Raw genomic sequence first — 19,305 nt, 5'->3', positions numbered from 1 at the left:
AGAGATATTAAGTACGCTATTCAGGCCGCCATTCAAGCACCAGTTTGCGATCAACAACTGTATTATCAGGGACAACCGGTAACAGACGATGACATGACTCTCGGCAGACTGTATTTCCGGGAGGGTGACTGTTTTAAAGTGAAGTTTCTTGCTGCAGTAGACATTGCACGAATGACTGAGCTAGTGGATGTGCTGAAAAACTTTGCTCAAGAAATTGTAGAAAAGCTCAATAGACAACCTCCAAGTAAGCTCGCGGCAGAAGACAACTCTGATGGCATAAGCCCGCGGTTCTACGACGAGCTTGTCCTTGCGATAGGTGAACTTTGCTACTCCATGTTCATACCATGGAAACAGTTAAGAACTGCTGCTCAAAGACACTTTTTCGTTCAGGAGGGAGGATTTGATGCATTCGTTGAGGTGCTCAAATTTTCACAGCGACTGAACTTGGTCGAGGATGACATCGGGTGAGTATTTAATAAACCTGAATTCCATCGATGGCCTGGGGGAGGACTCCCGGCGTCGACAAAACCAGAACCGGATTGGATCACGGATTGGATCACGGATCGGATCACTGATCGGATCACGGATCGGATCACGGATCGGATCACGGATCGGATCACGGATTGAATCACGGATCGGATCACGGATTAGATCACGGATCGGATCACGGATTGGATCACAGTTCAGATCACGGATCGGATCACGGATCGGATCATGGAACGGATCACGGAACGGATCATGGATCAGATCACAGAACGGATCAGGGAAAAAAATTCAAAATTCAAGAGTCAAAATTCAAAATTTTGCTGAGCAAATTACACTAGTGACTACTGTGAGCAGAACATTTTATTTAATTCAGGTGTGCTATTCCTCAGTTTCTTTCTTTATAATATCAAAGGCAAACTGTCATAAAATGAGTCAGCATGATAATAGTACAACGAACGTATGAATCGGAACACAAAAAATAAAACACACTAAACAAATTAAATACCTGATGATTTCAAACAATTTCCATTTTTTGAGACCAGTCTATACTTTTACAAGATGTGAGTTTGGAATACGATATTTCCCACTGGAATAAAACAAAGCAAACTGATCCAGGCTTTGTCGACGACGGTAGGACTCCCATATTATAAGTACAGGGATGCTCGAAGGGCTAAAAAAGCAGTTTTGGCTCAGCCTCAGCAGAAGAAGTTCAGCGGAGGTTTTTGTGGTACCTTTTAGGCTATTTCGGGATAAAAAGTGGCGATATTAAAACATGACCTTTTTTTTTCAAAATTTCCAACAAGCACCTTGGTCCTTTAAATATGGAAGTCCCCCACCCTCCCCCCGGGATTGAGGGTCACTCAGAAGTTTCATTTCAGTAATATTATTGATTACAGAAAGTGTCAAAATGTGGTACCGGTAATCGGCTATTGCCTTGTGTGCCACTTTTTTGTTCTTACCACATTTTGATGTCTTCTGTGATCAGTTACAATACTGAAAAGATGCATAACAACGTGGAATCAATTTGTTAAATTAAAACACAAGGGTTTACTGGAAAATAAACCAGTTGTAGAAATTCATGTAAAACTACATGTACATCCTGGACCAGAGTAGCATACTTTCTGTATCTTCTCTAGTGAGGATACTGGTGACATCATTTTTCACTTTTTCAGAGTTGTTTGTACAAATAGTCAGCTTGTCTATAAAATAGAAAATAATGTAAATACATTGTGTCTTGAAGATATGAATTTTACTTTCTTATGTTAAGTGCAATATTTTACTCACTCCCTGTGCTTGTTCATAAAATATTGGTTTTACCACATGAAAATAAAATTCATATCCTCGCAATGCTGTGTTACTTAGATACAATAAAAACCTGTTTGTAAGAACCTGGTGGTTTAAGAACCTGCTGGCAGAAATTTGCCATTTAATACCCAAAAATATAAGAACCTGTTTAGCCAAGCAAGATCAAGCAGGTTCTTATATGTGGGTTACAGATAATGATAACATTTCAACCAAGGAGTGTGACTTTAAGATTTCAAATTTATATTACAAGAAAATAGAGAATACAGTTGTGACGATAGATTATAAGGAAAGAGCTGGATAAGTTGGTCCAAGACATTTACTTACTTCTTAGAGTTTCTACTCTAAGTAGCAAGTAAGCGTCTTGGACCAGCTAATCCAGCTCTTTACTTCTATTGTTATAAATTGCTCTAGTCTAACTATTGAGCACTCTAATAGCCAATGTGGATTTTAACCTGCTATTTGGTAATACAGCTCACTTATGTCCAGGATTGAATGCAAGTATTGTTTAATTAGTGCTTCATATTTGGCAGGGTCATTTCACATTTTCATAGTACTTCATATTTGACAGAATTGTGTGTGTTTTGGTGACCTTGTACCAGTGAGGACACTTTGTGATGCTTATCATAAGGAATTTGAATCTCATTAGCATTCAATCCTGGACATACCTGATACAATTGTAAAATTTCTCAAGCTGGAAAATTCAAGGCCCAAGTGTCATATAGTAAACTATTTAATACTAACCCCGCTTGATTGAGCCATACTGGGGAATATTGGCTCTTGTTGTTTTTATACAGACCTCGCTGCACTTGGCTCATACTGTCATGACCTGAGGCTAATATTTCCCAGTTAATGGCCCTTGTGCTCAGTTAACAAGAGGTTGTTATTATTATTGAGGAGTTGTATAATTGGAGGATTTTGTGCAAAAGGGCTTACATGTATATCGCTTTTTGGGCGCTTATGATATTATTATTGGTATGTTTAAATATCTAATAGATATTATTATTAATAGTGTGTTTAAATTTTATTATCACTGATGTGTTTTGTTCCACAGCCCTGGAATGTCAGTAGCAGTCATAATGCAGCAACACATCCTTAATGGATTTTGTCTCAATCTTTTATGGAACTTTGCCGAGACTAGACAGGATCAGAAGTTTCTTTTGTCAAGAGGTGTTTTTCCTCATATAATTGATGCTCTTTTACTTCAGCCAGGCTCAGCTGAGCTTGCTGCTCTGGACCATGATTCAAGGCTGGCAGCTCATAGAGTGATTTGTGTAAATGAGGCCGCTATTGGATGCTGTTCAGGGTGGGTCTAATTATGTGCACTGCTTGTTCCTAATCATCCTATCAGTAAAAGTGCACATTAATTTGTATTCCGTTGATGAAGTCCATAAGGAGAATTGAATTGGTTTGTCGTGCAATTTGCACTGAGCTGTTAGCCTGTAAATGTAATTTCTCATGAATAGCATGGAATAATTGATTTTCCTTGTTAAAGCTGTCAAATAGTTTTTCTTCAATGGATGGGTTAAGTTGTTTGTTACGTTAAACCAGACTGAGACCGTCAATTTACAACTTCTTTTGAAACTAAAGTCATGGACTCTTGTTATCAAATTGAAAACATGAATACCTTGCAGAAAGAATAAGAAAAGCTTTCATCCAGTTTTTTGGTCCAGAAGTTTATTTTTTAAACCCTCAGGTTTCTGTTGTGTTATCATTGTGCAATCACAATACCCTGACTTCATGTTAACCATTGTTGTGGACACTATACACTGTGGGAATGATTAGTTAGCCATGAACTGACATGCAAAATAGCTTGAATTTTGAACAAAGCAGAGACAATAAAAAATTGTTTTAAGTTGGACACAGTAAATAATAAATTAATGTGGAAATTCAAGCTGAAGATCCCATCAAGAATGTGCATGTTAGATTGTATTACGGTTCAACCTCTATTAAACGGCCACCCTTGGGGAAATGGATAGTGGCCGTTAAAGGGGGCTGGCCATTTACGGTAATAGTAAGAGGTGAAAACAATAGAAAAGCCGCCATTAGGACTTTGATTACTGGCGGCCTAATGGGGATGGCCATTTAATAGGTGGCTTAATAGGGGTTTACATGTAACTATAGTAAAGTTTGGAATGATTCAGATCAGTTTACATCTCTCCCTATGTTTCTCATTTTCTGTCAGTTTACATCTCTCATAATCTTGTCCAGGACAGGAAGGCGAAATACAGTCTTCTGCCCAGGTATAAGGGATTCCCTGGGTATGTTAGGTGTATTTGCTGACTCTCTTTTGTCTTCTCTAGATTGGTAGAGTATGATGCCAACATCCAGGAGGAAGTATCAAAAATCTCACCACTGATTGACAAGTTACTCTGTATTACAGACAGGTGCCAATCAGAGCCTGCAGGATATTCACTGTCTGCAAGCCAGGCAGCTTCTAACGCTCTGTTTCATTGCACGTATAATGTCAAATCTGCCCAGCCATTGATGGGTTGTGGTGCTTTAGGGAAAATGGTGAATATCACACAGAAGCTTCTGATTGAAGAGAACAGTGATACCCCATTAAGGTGCAGGAAAGATGCATTGCAGAATATATCTTTAGTTAGAGATCTACCATTTAATATCTGAGCCATTGCAGGCTAGAGTTGTATACCTACATTGTATGTTGGCCAAATTTTACCATCATGAGACAACTTTGTCACATGAGCTTGTTCAGTTGCATCAATCAAAAATCACTTGTAACTTACAACATTCAACACTGTTTGAGGCTGCCATTGGTATGAGGTTCTGCAATGTGTCCCGACAGTTGCAAACAAAAATGTTATAAATTAAAGTACTTGGGATACTATGCACGCTCTGATTGGTTGCTAGGGGCATTTAGATGAGAGTATATATAAACACAGTCGGAACATTGAAGATTTGCACATATTTTTGTGAAATATTTCCTAAATGCAATAGTAAGAGTACTCTTTTCGTGTTTGCATATCCTCATTTAAACACTTCAATGGGGGCTTGAGAGAATTCTGGAAAGTTTTGCACACCCTCCACTATGTCTCGGGTTTGCATAACTGCCTGACAAATTCTCCAAACCCCCCCCCCCCCCCCCCCGCTATTGCTTAAATGCTTGATTAACACAAATACATGTATGTGTCTTAGACTTCTTGTAGCTTGTGGCATCCAACAAATTTGGACTGTCTAAATTTAGTTATACATGATCAAACCTGTGGCAAGGGTTCATAGCAAGATGTTAGATGGCGGGCAGAAAGTAGCTACCAGTAGTCCAAGCCGTGACTAAAGCCCGAGTTGAGGAAGCAGATATTGGGTTCTTTTCATCTAAGAGGGTATAATCAGCCACCTTTAACAATGAAGATGTACATGTACAGTGGAACCCTTCCTACAGCCCCTCATTGTTACGGCCACTTAATTTGTTCTGGCCCGAACAAACGCTCTCTCAGCACAGTCAATCATTTTCTTATTTAAACAACCCCTTAATACGGCCACCCTGTCATTATGGCCAGATTTTTGTGCCCCGTTGGTGACTGGATTAACCGGGTTCCATTGTACTACTTTGTTGTTCCATTGTATTGTTAAATTGGTGGTTGTTAATTGCTAACATTTTAATGCGGTGTTATTATTATGTGAAGCGTATATCACTTAGAGATCGTTGAAATGCTAACCGTGTCTGTCAAAATTTCTGGATTTGCAGTGCTTATAAATGAGTTAAGTACATAATCTGGAGATCATGTTTTTTAGCATTAGATAAGACCTCATCTTTTTTGGTTGTTACCTTTTGTCTCTTTATCAGGTATTACTGTTGTCTGTTCCTGGCTAGAATGCGTTCAGCCCCTTTGATCAAGCTGGACAGAGACACTTGTGCTGCTATAGATGAACTAATTGACTTATTTCTGGACAGCCATGTTCCAGATGAAATGTCAAAATGGGAGGAAGAAATGTCTGCTATTTGGATGACGATCATTCCTCTGGTTCACCTTGCTTTTGCTGCAGGAAAGGAATATTACCTATACAGTTACGGCAATGACCAGGATGAGGACCAAACCAAGGACCAAAAATATGGGAACAATGTCCATGGTACTCATCAAAGTGAAGAATCTTGTTTTATGGAAAGTGAGCCGCCAACCAAGTCCACACCCGAAGTGCACAATGCTAGCATGGCTAATATAAAGAAATCACAAGGTGGCTACCGATTATCCAACTCTGGCAGGAGACAAGAATTTAACCTGTCTGATGTACAAGTATCGCCTGAAAGTATGGAAGGTGCTACTTCATTAGTGTCTGAGAATAAAGGTGGTGTGGTTGCAGGACAGGAAAACCAATTCCTATGGCCAGGTTCCTCGTCAACACAAAAGCTTGGAGTCTTTTCCCTGGTACATACACTTTCCATTAAGGAGAATCTGCAGATAGCGTTATCAGAGAATCTCCTTCCCTACCTGGTTTGCTTATCTTGGCATCTCAACTCTGATGACAAGGAAAAATTAAGCACCAGTCTAGCAAATTTTCACAGTGTTGCAGTACCTTCTCTGAAAGTTACTGCCAAATCTGTGCTTGCTACTGTTTATGGTTTTGACATGGTTTCAAATTTATAATTACTGTTTTTCAGGTTTTTATAGTTTTCATATGGTTTTCATCTTTTAGTGTGTACATTTATAACGTGGTGTTTACTGCGCCTTTCAAAAACACGTTAATCGAATGGCGCGTTTCTTTAGGGTGATCTGGATCTTGGATCATGGTGCATCAAAGACACCAATGAATCCACTCTGGTCACGGATTGATTGGTTCCTTTGATCCATCATGCTACGAGTGTCACCTTCAGGATCACTGATCGTGATCCAGATCATCCCAAAGGAATGCACCCTAACTGACGGTTCTAGCTCCCCTCTATAAGCAAAACCTGAGTGGGCAAGCATAATATTCAAGAGCTGAATAGTGTATGTGTAAGTCACAAGTGAAGTAGCATGGGTGTTGAGAGTGAAAGTGAACAATTTTGGTTAATGACAAGTCATTCGGTCAGCCGTTCGACACTTTTTGGTCCTAATGTAGACTGTTCAAAGCCCTCTATTTTCTCGTATCTTTATTCGATCGTTGAACGCGAGAGAACTGGACGCCAGCGCAAAACAGAAGAGTTGACAGGGTAGGGGGTGGAGAATGAGAAAATTTGTTTAGCTCGCTTCACTCACCTCCCCTACCCCCACCACCCCCACATGCTTCGCACTCGCTTTGCTCGCTTTTTCTTTTGTGTACGTTGCAAAATAGGGAGGCTGTGAACAGTCAATCAATCAATCAATCAATCAACACTTCATTTATACAGGTTGCGCCTAAGAGCCGAAAAAGCTCGATTAAAATAGTCCTAATGAAAACAGCCCATTTTGTTTTCAAGAGTCGATCAATTCTACGTGTTTTGTTTACTGATAGCAAGCAATAACTATAACACCAAGACTGAACATAATACTGAGACATGAAGTTACGCTACTCTGGCTCCATTGTATCCCATGTGACGTGATTTGATAATTACCATGTAACCGTTAAATAACCAAATGGAAGTGCACAATAGCACAATAACATTAAAAACTAATAAATTTAATAATTACTGCCAATTTATTCAGTAGTGTTAAGAGTTTTGTGTTCATAAGTTTTTTTAACGAATAAACAAGCTAAATGTAAGCTAGGTACAGTATTTTGGGTAGAAATTATTTTAAATTATTTGGACTCCACAGTTCTACAATAAAGCTGACAGATGGAAGGCCACTTTTACTTAGAATAAAGGAGGAGACGAGCAAAGATCATTTGCTCTCGCAAAGTAAGGCGGTACCGCTTCAGATACGCCAGTGGCCATGTTTAAAAACGGGTACGAGAAGGACATATTTGGGAATGAAAGTGGGAGAGCTCTGAGGGAACTGAGAAACGGATTCACGAAGCTCTCCTAAGTTAGGTAAAGGTAAAGTCAGCATAAGAGCCAAGTGGCCCATCAGGCCAGAGCGTATTCCGGTTTCTGTAGCATGAAGCGACTAAGAATATGTCTACTCCGCCATGAATTGAATGCTAGTTCATCGCAGGGTTACCCCCAACATTAAATTCGCCGGTACCCATTTGTACCCCTGGGTGGAGAGAGGCACTGTACATGTGAGAGTAAAGTGTCTTGCCCAAGAACACAACACAATGTCCCCGGCCACGAGCGCACTAACCATGAGGCCACCGCGCCTCCTTAGTTAGGGATGGACCATTATTTTTTTTGAGTGAGGGGTGGGTAGTTTTCTATAGCATGACTTTTTTCTCACCTCTAGGTTGTGCATGACTTTTTGGTGGTCAATAGCTTGCGCAATAATTTGGACACACGACCTGGATGATAAAAAGGATCGTGACCAAAACACTACACGAGTACATACGAGTAACATACGAGTGACATACGAGTAACATACGAGTACATACAAGTACATACGAGTAACATGCGAGTACATACGAGTAACATACATGTCCACAGGAGCAACATACGATAGCAAGAGGGTAATAAACATGAAATGTACCATTTTTCTCTTTACATTTTATTTGTATCTTGTACACACACACGATCGCGCGCAAGTGCCAGACGACAGACTACAAGTATTTCCTGATCATTTTCTCTCATTGTGATTCGAGAGTCGAAAATCGAGGGTCGGGGGAGACAGATGAGAGAAATAGTTTACCAAATAAGGTGACCGTTGACTGTTGACGCTTCGAGAATATCTGGGAGAATTTCTGGCGACTAATTCACTAATCAAAGGAAAACCTGAAGGATTTCCAATCATCAAACTGTATCGACCCCGAAACAAGAGCCGTTATTCGAGTGCTTTTGCCTTTGATGGATAAGCAGTGATCCACAGATATGGTCAACATGCAGTCAACTTATACCTAAGCCTTTTTTTTATTTTTTTATTTGCCACTCATCTATTATAACAGTGTGATATATAATAAATAACATTTTACAGTAGCAGGAGATCCCAGCAAGCTCGAGCTCATACAAGCTTTTCTCAGCCTTAAAGTACAGACAACCATCCAACCTGTGTTTGCAAGCCGCATAATGGACGAAAAGCTTTTGATTAAGAAAAAAACATGTATCATGTTTCTATCGAATTTTAGTATAAATCTACCAGCGTTCTATCACGAATTCTGCTCTCTGATTGGCTAGCCTACTCACTGTCTATTCTATTGTAGATAGAAAGTAGGTAGCGGTGTGTGCTTGTTAACAAAACGACGGCCGCTTTTTTGCGTTTTCGAGGTATCTGTGACGACGATTTAGCTAAAGTTTTGAGCGACTAGTAGATTTATACTAAAACAATTAGATTATTCGCTCTTGATTTCTATGCGTGATAGTATCACGCGATAGAAATCTTGAACTCATAATCTTAATGTGCAATAGAAATCCGATTTTAAACCAATCAGCACTTCTAAAGTACAGAAGAAAAAGTCCCAGAGCGTAAACCAACAATATGTTGTGTATCGTTTTCAGTGTGACCAAGAGACCATGATCACCTCATTTTCTCTTGGTGTGATCTATGCCATGGATCAGTAATACTGTAATTATCATTTCACTGTCTGTTGGGCTGTTCATAGTTTGTAAACCATGTCTAAGCCATTAACAAGAGCAAGCATGGATTTGGCAATGATTTTCAAAGAAGGAGGCGAGAAATCATTGTGAAAATTTGCCAGACTTGTCCTTAATTTTTCCCTCTCATCATGCTTTAGATGCCACGACAGACACACCAAGTATGGAAGGAGATTCTCTGCTAGCGCCAACTGCTGGTTCTCTTTGAATGAAAACATGTGCATCAGAGAAAAGATTCCAAGTTTTTGTGTTGATGGAGAACCTGGCCATCTGAATTGGTTTTTCCTCTTTCCTGTCAAACAGTCTTTGTCTTCAGACAATGCAGCTGCAATTTCCTGATTATCAGATATTGCGAACAGGGTGTGTCCTTCAATCTTCCTACGTTTGCAAGCTGTTTCATGATTTTCTACCCTGTTATCAGAATTTAACAAAGGGTATAAACTTCTTTGCAATTTCTTCGCATCATCCTTGTCGGCTTCATCCAAATCAGTTACGAAAGCTTCTGATCGTTCGCTTTCAAGAAAAACTGTTTCCCTTTTTTCTCCTCTGTTTTCAGAACTTGAGGTTTCAGCTTCAGCTTTATTGAACTCAGTTATGGCAGCATTTGATTGTTTGCTCTTGAGAAAGTATGGGTCTTCGCTTTGTGTCGTATTGCACTCTAAGACTTTCATTTGGTTACAGTAATATTCCTTTCCAACAGCAAAGGCAAGATGAGCCAGTGGCATCATTGACATCCAGACGTAAGACGTGTCTTCCTCCCATTTTGAAATCTCGTTGGGGACATTCTGTTTTAGGAAGACTTCAATAAGTTCATCTATAGCAGCACAAGTGTCTCTGTCCAGCTTGACCAGAGGAGCTGAACGCAGTCTAGCCAGGAACAGACAACAGTAGTACCTGATAAACAGACATTGACACCACGAGTTAATGACAATAAGCAATACTGTCTGCCAGCCAATGATACTAGGTACTGTCTGTTATGCCTTCCCACCCCAATCTATTAAAAGGGAAACGTTTTACATTAAACTGGTCTCTAACTGTTCTACAGTACATCTCCCACCTAAGAGGGGCAGCGCTGTCCTTATCAATCAGAAGCTTCTGTGTGATATTAAGCATTTTTTCTAGTGCTCCACAATCCACCAATGGCTGCGCAGATTTGACATTCCAAGTGCAACAAAGTAAGTTGTTAGAAGCGTCCTGGCTTGAAAACAATGCATATCCGGCAGGCTCTGATTGGCACCTGTCTGTTATAAAGAGTAGCTTGTCAATAACAGGAGACATTTTGGAGACTTCCTCCTGGATGTTGGAATCATACTCAACCAATCTACAAAGAAAATAAACAGAAAAAAAGATTCAAAGAATGGAAAGGCTTAAAGTAGACGATGGTGACAGGTAACATCAGTATTGGTGTGCAAGTGTCTATCATGTTTCAAAAATCTTGTAGTACTTTGATTCTCAGTTAGTGAATGGGATGTTGGTCACCTCAGGGTCAACTGATCAACTGTTGCCGAGTTGGCGTAAAGCGTTTTGACTCATTATAACCGACGTCGATATATTGACCCATACATCCACAAACAGAAAATCAGCGACATATAATACTGAACTGACACTTTGATCAGAAGTGGAGTTTCTGAGCATCTTTATGACTAAATGAGCACATGCATACATCATTTTCTGGGTTTACTTACGCTCCAAGGGGTCCGAGAGCCGATTCATTTATATCAACAATCCTTCTAGCTATGTCATTTTGGCCAGTGTCTTCAAGGAGGTGTGGCTGCAGCAAGAGAGCATCAACTACTAGGGGAAACACATCCTTTGACAAAAGAAACGTCCGATCCTGGCGTGTCTCACCAAAGTCCCACAAAAAGTCCAGGCAGCGTAACTGAAGATAGAGTTGGCTTTCATTAAAGAAGTGTTTGGGTTGATCTGGACTCATGATTGTTTGCACTGAATTTCTGTCGGTTAAAAAAAGAGCCATAAAGATTATCTAAGTGGCGATTAACGAATCTTCAAATGGTGGTCTACTTGGTATTTTGAGCTCATTCCCCCTTCCCTATGCCAGTACAAATAACATTTTGTTGCGCAGAATGTTTTATTGTTGAATCACATCAGCCTCAGTGGAACAATTCGAAATCGATTAGCGCTCGGTGGCCAGCGGTGTAATCTGCATTTACTCTTTTCTTGAACCCCATCTCATTTTTCAACGGTTCGAGGATTTTATCGTGTATTGTACTTCGAGCAACCCAACTTACCGAAGTGCTACAAAAGAGTGAAGTACACCTTGACTCCGAGATAATTGACGTTTGTCGAGAACAGTTGTTGTAATAAAGGACCGCTACGTTGTGCTTTCACGGCAAATAAGACGACAGACACAGGAACTATGGGAGAAATTTTTTTCGTGTCCGTTTTTTTTTTACACTCCAAGAAAGACAGGTGTTTGGAAACACAGAGGATTTTCTTAGTCTCGCAGCACTGGACAAGCACTGACGCTAGGAAATTCTCAGAGAACAAAGCAATCAGTTGACAGCCGGCAATGTTATGGCCGCTGAGTTCATCGAGGCTTTAAAGTGTTGTGAATTAATTTCGCCGGAATGAACTGTAAATAGCGCACGGGCGCCTTCGCAGTTATGTAAATTTTGTTTGTCCACAAGTATAAGAAATTTCGTATTCATATTTTTGAAGCATATGGTTTGTAAAATTGGTGAAGAATAAACCGTCTCTAATTTGTGGCTGGAGTCGTTCGTACCGTCTTGAGACATCCAGAGACGATCTATCTTCACTGAATACAAAGTTCTTTCAGGAACTAACCGCACACTGACTACTAAGGAGCCTTTAGCTATGAACTTGTTAAGCACATAAATTTCAGAAGATTGCGTTTTCGCTTAAGAATAGTCCGTCCAACGATCGAGAGATATCAAAGAAACATATCTAAAGATGTTCTAACTAGAGATTTATTGATCAGAGAGGAACAAAACTCAGAGTCGAGCAATTTCAACAAGGAGCCAGGTTAGTATAGTGACGAAGAAACGGAGACCGAGAATGTTGATATTAAAGATGGAAAAGTAACAGCTGTAAATATAGTCATCCCCCGAGTCGGAAAACGGTATCATTTGGAAGTTGAAGGTGATAAAGTTTCTAAATTCATTAAATCTTTCTGAAAATGCAACACTTTTGGGCTCGCGAGCCACGACCCTATAAACAAATACCTTTTCTCGGAATGGGACTATTGTATCACAATATCCAGCACTGAAATCTTTTCATGCTATAGTGTCCGATCCAGTCAAAATTATAGCGCCGACGCATTTCACATTTATCCACAATTTAGTACAAATTTGAGACCTTGACCAATTTCAAAGGCAGTGAAAGTCTTCATTTGGGATAATAATATCGAATGACTATCATAACTCATTCTTTGGCTTTCAGGCAAATCTATACATCTTTGCAATGTTGTTGTGAAATCAGTTTTGTTTCAAAATTCGAATTCCTCTTTTGGCTAAGATCATGACAGTGCATGCTGTAACAAATCGCTGCTTAAAGTTACCCTGGTCATTTGCAGCGTATTGTGCAGATTGCTTTAAAAAAACAGCCGAAATAAAATTGGAGCATCATTTCAAAAAATATAAAATACCACTGTTATACTTACACGTTGAAAGCTTGGTAGGTTTGGCGTGAGAATTTAAACACCTCCAAGAAAGCTTCAAATCCTCCCTCTTGAACGAAAAAGTGTCTTTGAGCAACGGTTCTTAAACATTTCCATGGGGCGAAAAAGGAATCTTGAAGTTCTTTTATAGCAAGACATGCAGCTTTATGCCGGACAGAAAAGAAGTCCTGACGTCTCCTTCTCCTGTTTATGACAGGAAGCTGTCTGTTGAACTTTTCTACAATTTCATGAGCAAAGTTCTTCAGCACATCCACTAGCTCACTCATTCGTGCAATGTCTACTGCAGCAAGAAATTGGACTTCAAAACAGTCACCCTCCCGAAAATACAATCTACTGAGAGTCATGTCATCGTCTGTTACCGGTTGTCCCTGATAAAACAGTTGTTGATCGCAAACTGGTGCTTGAATGGCGGCCTGAATAGCGAACTTTATATCTCTGATGCTTGTGGTATCAAAGTCAGAAACAGTAAGCTTGGTTCTGCCTGTTTCGTTGTTGTCTTCGCAGCTATAGTCCACATAAAAGTCCATCATAGATTGGATGTGAATACCCAAGATCCTTCTCTCTGATATTATCGTAGAGTTGTAAGACTTGTGTACGTTTTAGTTCATAAAGTTTGGAAACACAAACGTTGCTTAATTAAAAATATTCACGTTCTGTGAAATGATTTCCGCCTTTGGACTATTTTCTGATATTGGACTTGGGTGACACTGCATATTCAAATTTACAAACCCATCGTAATGCTGTCACTCAAACCAATTTAGCGGAAATAATCAAAAGGCTCTTTAGCCAACTTGAGATCATGCTTCATTTAATACGTACGAGATGATCAAAAGGATTTTGAGGAGTTTATAATTGTCAGTTGTTGTTTGTTTTCACAGCCCCAGTTTGTTTGCCGTTGGGTTTTACTCTCACGAGCAATGGCTGTGCTTGTTCGGTTCATTGGAACTATGGTTGGCACGTCCAACGTGCATTTATGGCTTTGTCGATGATTTATTTTCTGCTTACCCCTGCCGTATGAGTGTACAATCTTTTGACCGCCTCTTTACGAGTGGTCCAATGCACTCGGCACTGGCGGTAATGCATTGTTTTGGGAACTTGGCCTCTTTTCTCTTTCTAATCCGGTTACGTATCATTGCTCACGAGCCAGAGAACCTGTGGAGCTGCCCACCTCATCTGCGACCAAATATTTAGGATGGAATTCTATCTTGTCACTTTGAGTCCTGGGACCCTGTTATGATTTTTACCTAATTACATTCATTCAGAGGCCTTCATTGGGGAGTTTGTTACTTCAGAGTAAACACTACTAATTCAGTTAGATTTTTTCTCGTTTTTGTCACTTGTTTGTATTCACCTTATTTGTATTCACATGTCACCCATAGTTCTTTATTTGCCTTTGATTGTTTAATCCTTTAATCCTTTGTAATTTAGACCTTTGTTGTATTACGTAACCTCAATCTTAATATTTCTGCTTTGTATATAAGTCGGTGTTTCTTTAAATTGCAACCATTGTAAATAGCTTTTTAGTTTTTAGTTTTTAACCTGAAGAAGGCCGAACGGCCGAAACGTCGTACATTAAAACTCGTCCAGAACAGTCAAGAGTTGGTCTCTTCGTCACATCATACACTAAACTACAAATTCACGTCGAGACATTGTATCCTCTGGATACTCTTACTGGGAGTTCATCGTTAGGTATACCAATTTTACACTGCTTATATATATAATATATATCTGACCGGATTCGCAAAAACGTAGCCATAGAATTTTACTTGTCACTGATAAACTTGATACCATTCTGTTCTAGAGCTAGCTTTCCACGAGGCTTATCGTAGCTCAAATAACAGTAAATAACTCTCCTGTTTGCCCTTTGAGGCCAGGAAGACTAAATTCACCGTCTTTTCGTTGAATCATGAATTGTACAATTTAATTAAGAGTGCTTTTAATATGAAATTGGAGTCTAAATCAACACGAACGTGCAGATATCAAAAACCGCGGCGGAGAGCTAATCAATCGCTTTCTAAAGGCCTGATTCGTCCTAAATGGACTGAACAAGAACTTCCTACATCGAGAATCGATTGCACTTCAAACAAACTAGGCCATAGTTAGCAGTAAGCGAACACTCAACATATGTTGTCGTTACGTCAATCATCGCCCGGAAGCCACGCAAATAAATTTCTTCCGCGCTAGCGAATCACAGACAGTTCTGATAGTTAGCTAAGCCGAGAACGCCTAAAATTGATAAAAAAGGAAATTCTACTCACGATCAGCGCTTGAACTCATGTTCTTCTCTCTGCTCGTGGCCATGTTTTGCTCGCAAATAGCAATGTCCCGGATGTACTTCAGTTTTGTCGAGCCCGGAATGGCACATCCAGATTTCAACAGATTTTTTTTTCGAAGTCTTTAGCTACATCAAAGTTCAGAGCAAATGACGCCAACAGCAGCTAGAAATGTCTAGTCCATTGCACGTCTAAGCCCTAAATCGATGTGGCTAAAGAGTTTTGCTGTCTGAAGCAAGCACAACATTATCGCCACAGGGCAAACGGCGTACTGTTACGGGACTAAATGTGACCCGTACAGTTTACACATCTCCTCAGGCCCGCCTCACGTACGATAATGGACGATGCTTACTAGCAAATCGATGGACTTGGGCCTTCATTGGACTTAATGATGTCCTCGGGCAGACTTCCTTTAGACAGCAAATACAGAACGCTAATCGGTCGCTCCTTGTCAGAGTCACCGCGCGAACTGAATTCAGACGAGTGTAGCCTGGGCTAAACTTAACGCAAATTGAAAGGAGGGTTGGGGGTGGGGGGGGGGGGGAAGGGATCGATAAATAATGAAAAAAAATACCTAAATAAATGAAACATGCGGCAAGGAGTTTCTACATTTCATGCTAGGTAAGATTTACAAGCTGTTGTGATAGCGAAAGCAGGAAAAACAAACAAACAAATGAAAAAAAAAACAAATAAATCAGAAAACACTTGATTCAGTCTTTCACACCGTTTTCATAAATCCAGACATATATTTCAAGGGAACAAGACTGCATGACCCAGAAAGGTCGAAAAACGAGCGTGTCTAATTTCTGTCGATCTTTCTAAAGCATTTAGAGTCAAACTAGGGAATTCCCTGAGCAGTTTAGGACATTCTGTGCCAATATATGTCTGAATTTATAAAAACCGTGTCAAAGACTTTGCACCAAAATAGCGGGCATGTTTTTGGAAAGTCGGTTAGATATACATATATACAGCTACATGGTTTTACTTTTCACCTACTGGAACGTACATGTTTCCAATTAAACCATTTGGTAAAACAACGGACTGGAACTTTAAGGCATGGACCCGCTTGTACACAACCCGCTGATTCTCTCCTGGCCGTGCGATTGGCCGTACGGTACCATCGATAAATCCAAAACAGTTGTCTAACGGCGAACCTCTCGACGTGATGGCTGCCGCGTACATCTCAAGATGATCGGGACTCAAGATGTCAAGATTCCACTGGGTAAGTCGTCGACCATGGATAGCATATATGTGGTCAATCAAGATATTTTGACCATGCTGAATACAGGGACTGGCTTCGCGAATCGTTGAATCATGTCTCCGTATCTGCAAGGATATGATAACCGCCTAAGCAGCATACATAGCCCCTCTATTCCACCACAAATCGATCTTTGGTCACATCGTATGGTTTCTGGAATTTCCAAAACCTCTGCCAGCGAGAGAATGTCCCTTTTCCTAAATCTAAACTCTGCGAGACTCTCAGACTCGGCCATCTCATCTAGGTCGAATTTGGCGTAAGCTTCGTGAGGGAAATCCGGATTTCTTGGCTCGAACAGGTCGTATAGTATCAAAAATTCCTCATCTTCAATGAAATTTTATCCATGAATGAGAAGAAGATTTTGGACGTCTCTAAACGATGTCATTTCTTAAACTGACGAAACAAGAATAAACAAGATTTCAGACGTCGTCATCCTTGAGCAACTTCGCTCCTTAAGTTTCATTTTTCCCGCCAAAAACGACGTCCTCGTTCCAGACCCTCCGCGATTACTTGACGTCGTCGTCGTCCCTTTCGTCGTGGTTGCTTAAGCTCCCTATTTACAGAAGTTGTCGTCGTGAAAAGTTAGCACGGATTCCATGATTTCTAGGGCGATGAAATCATATGCAAACAAACACACCGTTCAAGGTAGACCAACACTAAAGGACGTTAAGCGTTTTCGAAACGGGTCGGTCTGCAAGCCTTTCGAGAGATCAATTTACGAGCGAACATTTTGAGTGAATTTATCAAGAATCATGTTATATCAAAGGAGCAATCAACCGGGGCTATCTAGTCTTCAACTTGATAAAAAGCATCTTCAGTAGCCTCATCGTATGATCGTGAACCAAGTAGAATCCCAGCACCAACTCAAGAACGTCTGAGCAACAAGAGCAGAAAGGTTAGAGAATTTGTTTACCAATGTATCTGTTCGACTACACCTAAGTAAAACGCTCTGAGAAAATTCGTGAAGGTTATCCCCAGTATTGCATTGCGCATCCCTACTGCGCATAATTTCACGCGTGATTAGCGCGCGCGCATTAAAAAATGGCGGCTTTTTCTTTACAGCTGGACCTCGCCATAGAGGTAAATCGTCATTTTCTCGCAAACGAGTATGGTGACCTATCATTTTTTTCTGTTGTTTTGAATTGAGTAATAAATTTCTCTGTGTAAAATAAATATGGACCAATTCTCAGTGTAGAACAAAAAGCAATCGTCGGAAACGTGAATTTAACAAGCTATCAATTTATTCGAAAACCATTTAGTGGATTAAATCAAGAAATTGGGATGTTATAGGAGATTAATAAAGATGACACTTCGCTAATTTTTAAGTCTGTGCGTTTTCCCAAGTCAGTTCAGATATTCGTCGAAATATTTTGCACAAAGTTACAGAGACCAGTACCTCCGCGGTACGCCAACATTGCGGCCGGAAAATAGTGTAAACATCTGGTAGCTATCTAGGCGACTGATTATCTGTACTGAGCAAACAAGCATTTACATAAGCACTTTTTCTAGTACTTTAACTTCTGATTGGGCTAAAAATCACGAGATAAGTATATGTTTTTCGACAAACGCGTTCCTAGGTCTATGTCACGCACCGCCAGAACTCGGAAATTCAAAATGTCTCGCTTGCTTGAGAAACGCAAATAACAACGACAAAGGCTTAGGAAAATAGACTGAAACGTTTATAGGCTGATATAAAGACCTTGACTCTTTTCATTCGATTGAATTTCGTACAACTTCAAATGCGGAACATTTAGCTGAATTGCGGTCACCCCACATTCGGCCCACAACGCAGACCATGCAGACTGCAGACTGCAGACTGCAGACCGCAGACCGTGCAAACCATGCCGACTGTGCAGACTGAGTATGTTTTTTTTCTTATTCTTGTTTTTTGCATTTACTTTTGACTCGCATATTTTTTGGTTCTGTTCAATTATATATCGGAGTGTTTGTTATCCACAGGCCGTGCAAACTCGGTGGTATGTGACTGTTGATGTGTTATAGATTTTGCAAGGGAAACTCCCTTTAGTCCTAAATATGCGTAAGTAAAGCTATTTTAAAATGTAGAAAAACTTCACTTGTGATGTAATGTCACACGTAACATGTACATTTTCTACTCTTGGTATACAAAATGTAATTCCAAATGGCTGTTGGAGTGTGACTGCGATCACGCCAAAAAAGCCGAGCGCATGGAAAGATCACAGAAAACCGAATCGCATTTGAAATTCTCAGCGCAGTACGGTTGCTGTAATAAGTTGATGCGATGGTTAATTTATCTATCCGTATGGCAGCTTTGTTTTTATGGCGATTTAGACTGCGAGTGGTCCCTCTTTCGCTTAGTCCATTATGCGTGACGCATAAGAAAAGCTCGAGAAAATTTCATGCAAGCATTTTTCCCTCGAGGCTTACTTAAGGTCATTTTCAACTAAGTGAAAGAGGGAATACTCCTAGTCTGTACTTTGTGTAGCAAAAGCGATTTGTGGGACAAGGTCGCTTTGAGTCACCGTTCTCGCTTTGTTTTATGAATCAGTTAAGAGGATAACGAAGACTAAGAAAATCAAAAAAACAAAAAAAACAAACAGAAAACAAACATTAGGGCATTAGTCACTAGAAGCGAAAAAAGTGAGTCAAGTGTTAGAAAAAAAGTACTCAGTCTACACAATCTGCACAGTCTGCATGGTCTGCACGGTCTGCAGTCTGTAGTCTGCAGTCTGCAAGGTCTGCGTTTTGGGGT

General features: G+C 40.2%; 2 protein-coding genes and 1 pseudogene across 2 annotated transcripts in view; 1 reads left to right on the top strand and 2 right to left on the bottom strand.

Moving 5' to 3' along the window:
• Nucleotides 1–8,364, top strand: part of LOC145490670 (uncharacterized) — an 8,454-nt gene extending 90 nt beyond the window's left edge. Inside the window, exons 1-4 of the mRNA XM_081469757.1 lie at nucleotides 1–464; nucleotides 2,843–3,094; nucleotides 4,092–4,355; nucleotides 5,594–8,364. The exon at nucleotides 1–464 is cut by the window's left edge and continues 90 nt beyond it. Of these exons, the coding sequence (XP_081325883.1) occupies nucleotides 1–464; nucleotides 2,843–3,094; nucleotides 4,092–4,355; nucleotides 5,594–6,392 (1,779 nt within the window). The 3' untranslated portion in view covers nucleotides 6,393–8,364. The remainder of the gene's footprint in view (nucleotides 465–2,842; nucleotides 3,095–4,091; nucleotides 4,356–5,593) is intronic.
• Nucleotides 8,365–9,332: 968 nt separating this feature from the next.
• On the bottom strand, nucleotides 9,333–13,573 carry LOC145490796 (uncharacterized). Its single transcript, XM_081469891.1, has 4 exons — nucleotides 13,026–13,573; nucleotides 11,071–11,337; nucleotides 10,443–10,706; nucleotides 9,333–10,279 (listed from the first exon to the last, which is right to left on the bottom strand). The coding sequence occupies exons 1-4, from the start codon at nucleotides 13,571–13,573 to the stop codon at nucleotides 9,388–9,390; spliced, it is 1,971 nt and encodes a 656-aa protein (XP_081326017.1). The 3' UTR covers nucleotides 9,333–9,387.
• Nucleotides 13,574–16,297: 2,724 nt separating this feature from the next.
• Nucleotides 16,298–17,055, bottom strand: LOC145490549 (uncharacterized; annotated as a pseudogene).
• Nucleotides 17,056–19,305: the final 2,250 nt, after the last annotated feature.

Source organism: Orbicella franksi, chromosome 6, assembly GCF_964199315.1.
Source record: "Orbicella franksi chromosome 6, jaOrbFran1.1, whole genome shotgun sequence".
Classification (NCBI taxonomy): Eukaryota; Metazoa; Cnidaria; class Anthozoa; order Scleractinia; family Merulinidae; genus Orbicella; species Orbicella franksi.
This window is presented reverse-complemented; position numbering and strand designations above follow the sequence as displayed.

Bases quoted from the DNA above. Each gene is read 5' to 3' on its own strand.
- LOC145490796 (XM_081469891.1), bottom strand. From the start codon at position 13,573: ATGATGGACTTTTATGTGGACTATAGCTGCGAAGACAACAACGAAACA. The intron at 10,707-11,070 runs GTAAGTAAACCC...TTTTCTTTGTAG, and splicing joins GCTCTCGGACCCCTTGGAGC to ATTGGTTGAGTATGATTCCA. The intron at 10,280-10,442 runs GTGGGAGATGTA...TCTGTTTATCAG, and splicing joins GACAGCGCTGCCCCTCTTAG to GTACTACTGTTGTCTGTTCC.